General features: G+C 40.5%; 1 protein-coding gene across 1 annotated transcript in view; it reads right to left on the reverse strand.

Annotated features, from left to right (window-relative positions):
* The window catches only part of nid2a (nidogen 2a (osteonidogen)), a 34,296-nt gene extending 25,476 nt beyond the window's left edge, over nt 1-8,820 (reverse strand). The window contains exons 1-4 of the mRNA XM_088925196.1: nt 8,689-8,820; nt 5,232-5,534; nt 2,331-2,572; nt 889-1,538 (exon numbers count right to left, since the gene is read on the reverse strand). Of these exons, the coding sequence (XP_088781322.1) occupies nt 889-1,538; nt 2,331-2,572; nt 5,232-5,534; nt 8,689-8,820 (1,327 nt within the window). The remainder of the gene's footprint in view (nt 1-888; nt 1,539-2,330; nt 2,573-5,231; nt 5,535-8,688) is intronic.
* Between the last annotated feature and the right edge of the window lie 2,273 nt (nt 8,821-11,093).

Below are 11,093 nucleotides of genomic sequence, written 5' to 3' on the forward strand. Positions count from 1 at the left end.
CTGGCTGCCCATGTTTTCTCCCCTCTACAGTAAAGCAGACCAAAGACCAACATAAAACACAGACTCCTTCTTTCAAACAATCAACATAAAAAACTCCAGACATATTCATTAGAGTAACACTGTGTAGGCATTGGGAACCGTGCAATGTTTCCCACTTCACAGAGAGACAGACCTTGGTCTGCGAAGTTAGACATTTTATTAGCCACTTCCGAGCACAGGGCTGCTTGAGTAATTAAACAGGGGATTAAGTATCTCATCCTTGTCTAAATTTAGAATACACCTCCTTGTCATTGGGTTTCTGCTCAAAAATTCTAAAAATATGCATTTTAGTTTGTGATTCACAAACAACCATTTTAAATTTGGATAAAATAAAGAATCTAAATTAATATTTATGCAAGACAGACTTTGCCAGAACAGTGTTATTTAGGATCTGTAAAAGGAGACACAAGTCATTGTATTAAAATCTGTGATTCCCAGGATTTTTATTTATAAATTTAGAGTACCCAATTATTGATCTTTTAATAACCTCCCAAATTGGAATTGCTAGTTGTAAATCAATCCAGCTTTATTACTATGGCCTTTGTGCATGCTTTATTCTGAATGGTGTACTGTCAGGGCCATGTACAGTACCATTCAAAAGTCCTGCTGTGCCCAGAGAAGAAATACCGTCAACAAGAGGAGGAATGCAACTATTGCTGAACAACTCAACAAGCTCACAAGCACTCAACGAGATACAGATTACCCCCCGTTCAACTGAAACCCACTCAGGCAAGAGAGTGCAGAATCGGTTCAAGGAATCCCAGTCACACTCAGAAGTTACCAGAGGTCCTGGGGAGCCACAGAAGAGGACCCAACAGCACTGTAAAAATGTCAAAGGAAAGGCCTTACCCCCACTGTCAAAGTTCACAACTTCATCCACACTGACGACGTGTCCGCCTGGGTTGTGAGGGGGTGTGCTCTCCAGGATAGGGACCACTTCACCAACGGGATAGACTGACAGCAAGTCCAGCTCAGCGGGGGCAGGCTGGGAGGTGGACGGCTCAGGCGCCTTGCTGTCTTCAGAGGGAAGATTTCTGAGCTGGGGGTTTGCCCTGGGACCGGAAGCTCTAGACAGGGACGCTTGGGTGGCAGGGACTTCCATCCGAGGGGGCTCTGTTTGAAGGTCGGTGTTTGAGGCCTCTGGATATAGACGGTCGAGCTCCGAGTCAGGCCCGTTTTCGGCCACGGAGTAAGGGGGCGGCTCTTGGGTCCCGGGATAGGAGGGAAGAAGGGCTGTCGGCTCTTTCGAAGCCAGGTCAGGAAGGTCTGTGGTTGGATACTCAAGGTTTGTTTCACCTTCATAGTCCTCCTCAGGGTAATCCTCTTCAGGATAGTCTGGCTCAGGCTGCAGGGGACCATTGGAGGCACTCTCCAGAGCTGGGGCCACAGGGCCACGCTCGGCATGAACTCCCCCAGCCACTGCAGGCACAACATTACGCAGGGTGAAACTGCTCCCCATGTGGAAGAGCCAAAGCCCTGGAACACCTGAGTTTCCCACCCTGCAGAATCGGAAAGAAACAGCATTGAGATCATGTACAGTATGCGGGCAAGCAGTTCCACCAAGAACACGTCTGCTGTGAACAATAAAAGTAATATGACACTAGAAATTAAACCACAGAGTGAAAGCCCACAACTGTCCAAACAGCACAAAAGAAAATTCAATCAACAGTAAAAGCTTTACTATTCAGATTCTATGGGGAAGTTAGGGTGCAAGACAGTCAAATCTGCAGGTCAGTCAAGATTTAAATGCATTATCACATAATCAATATTACTAACCTTTCACACAACCATACATAAGCCAAAATGTATGCAAGTAAAAAATTCTTATTATAGTACATTCACACTAATAGCTTTTATTGTCATTATTATTTCAGTACTGTAAAAAATACAAAAATACACTATTACAATGTTATTATTACAGCATACTGAACAGTACACTAAAAATTAAAGTGTAATTCAAGCGCGCTGAAAAATATTGAGAGCAACAGAAGATGCAATTTGAAATTAAGGGTAGAACTGGACATTTTCCAAATATTTTGTATTTCCCAGATAGTAAAAACTATTTAATATTGGCTTATGGAGAAAATGCCAGTCAGCAGAGCATTCCAGCAACTAAAGGCCAGATAGCAAGGATTTTACTGTACTTAATTTATCATTTTAATTCTTTCCACAAACTAAAAAGTTAAAAAGGAGCCTCAAAACAATTCTGCTTTTGATGAAAATGTGGCCTTTGAAGATTTGTGTCTATCTTTGCCAATATGCTTCTGCTGGTTCCAAACCCGTTTACTTACTGATAAAGGTCCTTGACAGTCTGCTCTGTGCTGGTGACACTGTAGTAAGGCCCCTCGGTGCGTGAGAATATCAGGTAGGGAATCTCTCCCCTGCTGAAGCCCACACGGGCAGGCAGCTCCAGATGGACATTGTAAGACTCTTTGGGACGGGTGCCAAAGAACTGGAGCCCATCCTCAGGGTAGAGGAACAGTGCATACGTGTTGGTCTCATCATATGCAAGCACTGCCTGGAAAGTGTTCACCTAAACATGGGAAACCACACGTCAACATATACAGTAAGTTACATTTGAAGCCATGTTAACTATAGAAGTCATGATAATAGAGAGAACTATTTTGAAGCTGAATGGCCCTGAAGTATTGGAAGTAGATGTTGTACATTTCATAGTCAAGCAGTTGACTCTTAAAATAATACCAGAATAATGAAAATTCAAGCCCTAAAGATCACAATCGTAACCACACATCGATTTGTAAGTAAATGGGAGCATGCGCCTCAGATTATGACTATTTATCACAGAAAAACCAGAAATTAATCAAAATGCAGATTATCTTCACAGGTAATAAGAAATCGTCTTAACAGCATTTCTTAGGAATTTGCTGAATGGTAACAGATGTAAGTTTATGCAACTAAAATAATTTGATTTCAAATATTCTACAAAATGTAAAGGAGCACTGCAGATGAAGTTTATGCAGTTACTTAGAAGTAAGAGTAATGGTGACATAGAGTCTCCTGTTAACTGCATTCTAGATTACAGCATTTCAGCATGTACACTAAGTTCCCTCATTGCAGATTGTGTTCCCCACCTACAGGTTATCAAACCTCATTTAAACAGAAAAGATCTTGGGTATATTCAGAACTGAACCTAGATAGTGAATATTTTCTGAAGTGATATGTTTTGTTTTTCAGTTTTTTTACTGGTCTGGTGTGTAGGTCTAACAGCTGAAACTTTGTTGTTAATGGATTTTTATCTTCTTTTATCTAGAGGTTAACAGAAGGGTCACCATAGCCACTCAAACAGGCGGCCTTCATTGTAATTTTGAACAAGTTTAGGGAGAATGACTTTTGCAATAGTTGATTTGACATCGGATGCTTGTGCAAATGGCTCTCTTTTCCTCAAAGAGAGACTCAATTTGTGTTGCCTCTCCTCCAGTGGAAACCCCTCCATATTGTTGCCCCCCAGCGGGAGAGCAGCATCTGGCCAGGACTGGATAGAAAACCGCACGTCAAATTCCACAGATCTGAACCCGAGCTCTCATCAGAAAACCACACTGCCTCCGAGCAATGTTCAAGCACGTCTATAAACAAGATTGCTTAAAGATGTTATTCTAAACAATTAGGCACCCACACGTGGCTGGGAACAGATGGCTCTGGCTGAGGTTGACAGTTTTTGCAAGTTGTCTGATGGCATGGCGTACCTCTGAAACCGGGAGCACAGCAGGTTGAAGGCTAGCTTTGGAAAAAACGCAAAAACAAACCCGCTGGTTTAATCTTAAAGAGTTTGTATAATTGCCAACTCCCTCTAATATCTCTACCTTGAAGCTGTGGGAAGGTGGGTGGTTGGGGAAGTTATGTTATCAGCAGCAGGAAGTGATGAAGAAGTTATGAAACTATGCAACAGAGATAGTAGAGACAAATCTGCTAATAAAATGTGGTGGTACACCAAATAAACTTTGGCTGTGGAGTCAAGTGTGAGCCTTTTTCTTGTTCATTCAACCAGCATATGATGACCATCCCTAAAATCCATTTTTAAGACTGTATAGAAAAGCTGTAACAACTTGTGTTGATTAAAAGTCTTACTCATAAAACACTTTTACACAAAAAACTTTTTTTCTCTTTTATGCATTTGTGTATTCATTCCCCATTCCTCACATACTAACTCTGCTCTAATCATTTTCTTGTGACGCCCCACAATTCAGGAAGTTTAAGTTATAAGTTATTTTCCTGAAAGAAGTGCTAAATTGATCCAATTAAAGTTTAATTTGACCAATTTATCCTTTTACCATGGCACTGGGCTCTTGACAATTTAATGACATAGAAAACCTGCGTGATTTCAGATCTTCCCAACCAGACCTGGGAACACCTGTGTCAACTCAACACCTTCAATAAGTATTTAATGTGGGGTTACAGATGTCCCACATGGATAAATCTCAGACATTTAAAACGAGAGAAGTGCTTACTTACTGTGTGAACACTGTGTTTATCCTTCTGTATTTTAGCACTTTTTCCAATAAATCTGAGATTTTCAGTTATTGGACATACTTTTACTCATAAGATATGACTTGTGTGCCCTAATTTGTTGAAATGTCTTTAATGTTTGAAGGTCTCAAAGAATCAGATTAAGAACAGAACTCCATTTTTGCAGTGGGCACCAGGCTGGAGCTGTGCACTACGTTTCTATCTAGAACACAGAACTTTCTTTCAGTACTATTTTCCCCAAAGACTTGATGCTTAAATAATGCAATATTATACTACAGCAGTACTGCTCAAAAATGTATATAGCATAAACCTGAATTTTGGCATTTCCATGCTAAAAACAATTCTATAGGATGTCTAGTAAAACTGAAATGCAGATATTTTTGTATGCACAATGCACAATACAGAATGTACACAATACGCCAATTAGAAGGAGTGAAGTGATGATTCACTAGCGAAGTTCTACTTACATGATGGCTATTCAGATTGTTTTAAATCTGTTTGTGAGCAAGAGAGAAGCTTTTTTAATGTGGCTGACTGATGTATCCTAATGCGTCCTTTAAGCGAAATATTGCTGCCTCCTCTCTCTCTCGGCAATACACCTGACCCTTGTTGTTTTAACAAGCAGTATGGTATCTGGCCGCTGTATTTGTGGAGCAAATATTTATTCTAAGCCTAAAAGAGCAACTTGATGAACATGGTGACCATACCCTGTTGGAAGGCTCAGAGTTACGGGTCAGCTCCTCGTAAAGGCCTACGTTCTCCCAGGTAGCGATAACGGCGTGGGTGGGTGTGAAGTTGCTGTCTGGAAACCCTCTCTTGACCTCCTCTCCAGCCCGCAGTAAGACGCTGGGGGACTCGTCCAGTCGGTAAAAGACTGTTCCTTTCCCCTTGCTGGTGTCGATATCAGCCAGGAAGGGTGCAATGACTGGGAAGTCTGTGGGGAAGCCGTCGTCCACATACTGTGTCTCCCGGGGTAGATCCTGAGCTGAGATGATTCCATTGGTGGCCACCTAAAAAAAGAGATCAAATGCCAGCCAAACAAGATGTTAATTTTGACAAACAAAGTACCTATTTTAACACATTTGTTCTGTGTTTTGTTAAGCTTTTTGTGTTTCTGAGGAAAATTGCATAGGGGAGTTCTGTTGACCTAGTTAACCTATTATTAACTAATGTAACTAATCTAGTGTTTGTTCATTTGTTTCCTGATCCATACTGTATTATTCAGATAGTATTGGTATTCCTGGAAGGTTTGACCTGTTAGTCTCTGTATATTCCCCGTTATTCCTCATTATTCCAGTTAAGGAATCTGAAACTTCAGCTGCTCAGTGACTTGCTCACTGTTGTTAACTAATTAGTTCTCACAGCTTGATAGTTTAAACAAACTGTGAGATTTTTTTCCAGTTTAGGATGAGGTTACAAACGTAAGAAAAACAACTGGAAGATGACAGAATTAAGTACTTCACTGCCATTTAGGGTGTCTAATTGTAACTATTCAGTTGGACATTTGGCATAGCTCCAATCCCTTAAATCATGAGAATTGTGTCTAATGCACATGAATAATTATTTTAGCATGCAATATATTGTGCAAGGAAAGAGAAATGGTTGGCAAAGTCTGTTCATAGTAGCACTTAATGTAAACGAGCCTCTTTGCTTCTCTTCTGAACAGAACTAAACATTTAGATATTGAAAATGATTAATTTCTGATACAAAATTTAATATACAGTAAATTTAAGTTTTGTAGCATTATGTAGTAGTAGCAGAATAGTTTCACACGGGTACATTTTGCTTTATTGTAAATGAGATTACGAATATCGTTGCCGTCTTGGTTGAACAGCCTCTTAAGGAATGAAATGAAATCATTATTTTCAGTTCACATTATTTGCTTCAAAACCAGCTTTGCAATTTACAGCATAGAAAGTCTATGCATACCTAAACAACAAACATTAAACATTACTGCACCAGTTAAAAAAAAAGAAAACCAGCACTGTGTTTTATAGATACTTTAGATTCTGATAAAGCTTGCTTACTAAAGAAAGTGTGTATTTTATTAATGTTATTCGTTGCAATTGACATTTTTCCAGTGATTTGCAGATACCGACCCTTATCATAAAGTCCTTAATACAAACTTTACTCCCGATACTGGAATAGTGGAAAATGAATGAATAACTGTACCGACTTACATAGAGTTCGCTGAACTGTGCCTCGTAAAAAAACATGGGCTTCTTCAGTGTGAGTACTTCGGATGTTTCATCGTCCCCCTCTTGAAGAATCAAATCGCCACTTTGTGTCCCATAGGGAAAAAGGTCTGTCCTTTGAATCGCAGATGCAATATACACAGTCCACGATAGCTTTAAGAAGAAAACTGTCAAAACTTTGTCCCACATTTTAATTTCGAGATTAAAACAAAAAACGTTGCATTGATCTGGATAAAATTTACTGAATGAAAGAGATGGGGGCGTTAAAAATGCCACCGGGGAGTGAAGACAAACAGTTGCAGTGATGTTTTCCTTAATTTCTATAGCCAAATGCAGGAATTTCAGACCAGATCAACTTCTACCTCTGACCCAAACTTAACTAGAAAGTAAATGGGAGGGTTTAAAAAGAGCAAAGAGAGATCTCATTGGCTGTGCTCTTTTTAACTGACAAGACACTGGGCACCATCTGTTTTCCATTAAAAACTTTTTTTTTAGAAGTCAAACCCACAAAAGAGTTTCTCATAGCCTTCTCGCCCTGCCTTTTAACAGGAATGATTCCATTAGTGTACAGCCTGTATGACTGCTTATACTTTTTAAATAATTCTTAAATTTACCCCGCCCAGCAGTTTACAGATGGCTGTGAGGTTTGTGGATTTTTCTAAAGTATAGTTAAATTCACCCAAACTACGTTTCGTGTGGATTAACACGTACACGCAGATTCTGGTATTCCGTCCAATTATACTTCTGTGTTAACCTGATATGACCCTTAAAGAGGTTTTATATTTATAGGCTACAAAAGGGTCAAGAGCTTATGATTAGGTAGATCAGGGGAAAAGAAAGCGTGGACTCTTAATATTTACTGCTACAGGCACAAAACACTGTCAAATACCACATTTTCTCAAGAAAATAAGTGAAACATGCGACTGAGTAGCCCGTTTCTCAAAACCTGATATTCCACAAAGAAAAATTGCAAAAGAAGTGAAGGTTTCGGCGTTACCCCCTTTAAACACGCTAATAACATCTAAAAATTTGGTTTCCTTGCATCTGGACAAATTTGAAAATGTTCTACCATTGGAGTCGGGCATGCAAGGCTTTCTTAGCCATAAAAGGCGTTATATGACTCGTCTGTGTTTTAGTATTGACCATTTTTTGTTTTCTGTTTCTCTCATTCCGAAAACGATTGCATCCTACCTTTTAGGGGGTGGGGGTTGGGGAATTGCGAAGTGACAAAAAAACAGCCCCCTACGGATGTGTCCGAGCATGAGGGAGATGTCCTGCCGGTTGGTCTCCGGCTCTATCTGCACTGTCAGCCCCCCAACACGTGGCCTATAATGACTGGCGTCGCTCTTTCTTCAGTGCCGCGTACCGCTCATGTATTTGTATTTACTCATGAGTCACGGACGCTTTCAGTTCTAACATCAACACAGCGTTATAATCGATTAGAATCAGGTTACTTCCATTCGAAGAAAATTATTAAGCCAGACGCCGCTAATTTCCAGTCCCAGATGGACATTATGCCTAAACCAGAGAAAAGTAAATAATATGAATATTATCAAAATATTAGAGTTTAGTTCATAGGCATGTTTTGTAATATCAATTTTTTGTACATGCAGTTAGCGGGAACCACGGCTAACTGGTAAAATGGCTTTGAAATATTTCTATACATGACTGTAGCTATATGCAAAAATTGAGGGCTGAAGGTCTGTTCTTCAGGAGGCTTTAATATCAGGAGAAAACCTTAAAAGCGTAGTCTTTTAACACCTTCTGCTACAGCTGTTGCTAGTCTCTTGTGCGCGATTTGTCCAAGGGTTTTCGTGGACTTACTTTAAACAAACATAGGAATGTCTCGAATGGCTATATTTTGGAAGCGCGTTTCTTCTAAACAATGATATTATTTGTACTCCCCGAGTGCTTCTGCAAAATGATATCTCGGATCTTGGCCTCTCGCAGCTGCAGAGATGGATCTGACTTGGTTGACTGGTCTCACGGCCTCTAAAAAGATATTGGCGCAGCAATACCGGGCTCCCCTCGCATTTATTGGGTGCTGTCCAATCTTAATAACTATGACCTGCGAGGCTCGGAGGGGCGAGGCGGACCCCATCAAGTATTTATTTTATATAGCCTCTGTCGAACCCTAAGGGAAGCGGTGTTTTATATCATTCTGTTTTGGTCCCATTTTGTTCTGTTGAAACTTGAAAATTCAGAAAGAAAAACATTTCAAATGCTTCTCTCCAGCTGATTAATGCGATGCGAATAGACAGATAAGATGCATTTTAGTGGGCTAAAGTTTGAAAATCAGTCAAAAATGAGCTGAACTCTTCTTCAGACGTTGCCCTATCAATTTTGTTTGCGATGGGATAAGACATTGATTTCCAATGGGAGTGAAAACAATTTAAGGATAGCCTCTGTCTTGTACTAACGTACAACTTTTAATAAGTAACCAACTCTGTATCTTTAACATTTTTAACTTAATCCCTTGCACACAGACTCCCGCATTTATCTCTTAAACCTCTGTAGTTACGTACGTGACAACATCTGCATCGGCTCAAAATACGTGCCGCCGGGCCGGTATGTGTGAAATACTGTTCCATGTAGGACAAACATGAATCTTAAGAACACTTTATCAACGCCAACCAAGGAAACAGGACTATGAAAAAAGGGTGCCCTTTGGGATTCCCACTGCATATTTCGTAAAAGCATACTGCTCGCTATATGGGCTGGTCGTTCATACCCAGTACTAAGAGTGACAAAGGTTTCACAGGCGCCTTTCATTTCGCAAAGGAGCTAGATAGGTGCAGAGGGCATTCGGACCGTCTTGCTTGGTTTGGTTGCTAGATAAGCCAAGGAACACACCCGGCTGCTTCGTGAAAAAATCCAGGGTATTAGTTTCAACATCATGACACGGAGTTGCTGTGACCCAGACCATGGCCATGTTCCACAGCCCCCTGCAACTATTTGTGTAAGTGCCTCTCGTTCTTGGTTTTAAAAGCACTTCTCTGTAGATAAGGCGATAATTCAAATCAGACATTAATGCTGATAATATTCTTTGTTGCCCGTGTTGAAAAACAGAATTTTAAAGAAAGCCGGAAATCTTCCCCAAGTAGATCCAATCCAAAACCATTTTTTCACTTTCACGTTAATAATTCATCTTTGAGAACTTACATGGGTGCAGTGTATTGGTACAATAACTTACTGAAGAACATTCGAAACATAATACAGAAAGTAACGAGCACGGACGCAAGGAGACCTTCCAAATGAGCCCAAATCGTGATCGGTTCGCCTGCTTTTCCGAAAACTATTTGAAATAACGGTTTATCAGGACTAACGGTACGTGAGGGGAACTTGTCTTTCAAAATACTGTACTTGAGTGCCCTCTGTTGGCTTAACATAATAATTGCATTCAGGTTAAACAAAACAACATGGATGAGAACGCATGTGTCCCTTTCAGCTCAGTTTATTTGTCATATGCACAGGTGCAATGAAATGCTTATTGCATGTGTGCTCCAATAGAAAGACATCAAAGCAATCACCAAAAACATACACATAGAACAACAGCAGCAATAACAATAAGTTAAATAACTTACAACTTTAAAAAAATGACAGTGTATCCTTCCTTACATCCATTAATTTTCTCTCTGTTTTATCAATATAAGGATGCGGGGAATCCCAGAAAGAAACAGGAGAAAGGCTGGATACACCTTGGACGGTGCGGCGGTCTATTGTAGGTCACTCACGGACACTCACTCCAGGGCCAGTTTTCCGAGGAGCAAATGAATTTACCAGTGTGTTTTGGACAGCCGGAGGAAACCGGAACACCCAGAGGAAACTCCACGCAGATAGCATCCCAAAAATTGAACCCAGGGGCCCTGCGCTGCCCAGGAAGGAAATCTTACCACTGCGCAATCGTGCAGCCTCCGCGTAGAGCCATTCCGTGTCAAAATGAACCGGAGAAGGCTGCACTGTACGTGACTTCGCCCGCTACCGTAATTCTGTTACTCCTGAGCTCTAATGTCACTTCGTGTCTGGCCAATAGCTTCCCCCAATTTATTTGTTTCACGGGATGGGGGCATTCGTACAGAGCGCACTATAAGGTATTAGATTTAATACACTCGCTAATAAACGTTTCAGAAGACCGCGCCAAGGTAATCGAGAACGGTTTTCGTTATTTAGAAAAACCTTGATTTTGATTAGATACATTTTTTGGCAACTGATTTTTGTAATAGACTGCTGGGTGTATTAAAACAATACCAGATAGATTGTGTTAACAAGAACAAAATACAACATCAGAAAAGAAAAGCTCAGCTTTGTGGATGAACACTATCATGTTATCTCGAGTATTGAAGATACAGTACTCAGTTGTAAGAAATAATACCC

This window comes from Atractosteus spatula, chromosome 9 (assembly GCF_055471065.1).
Source record: "Atractosteus spatula isolate fAtrSpa1 chromosome 9, fAtrSpa1.hap1, whole genome shotgun sequence".
NCBI classification, from domain to species: domain Eukaryota; kingdom Metazoa; phylum Chordata; class Actinopteri; order Semionotiformes; family Lepisosteidae; genus Atractosteus; species Atractosteus spatula.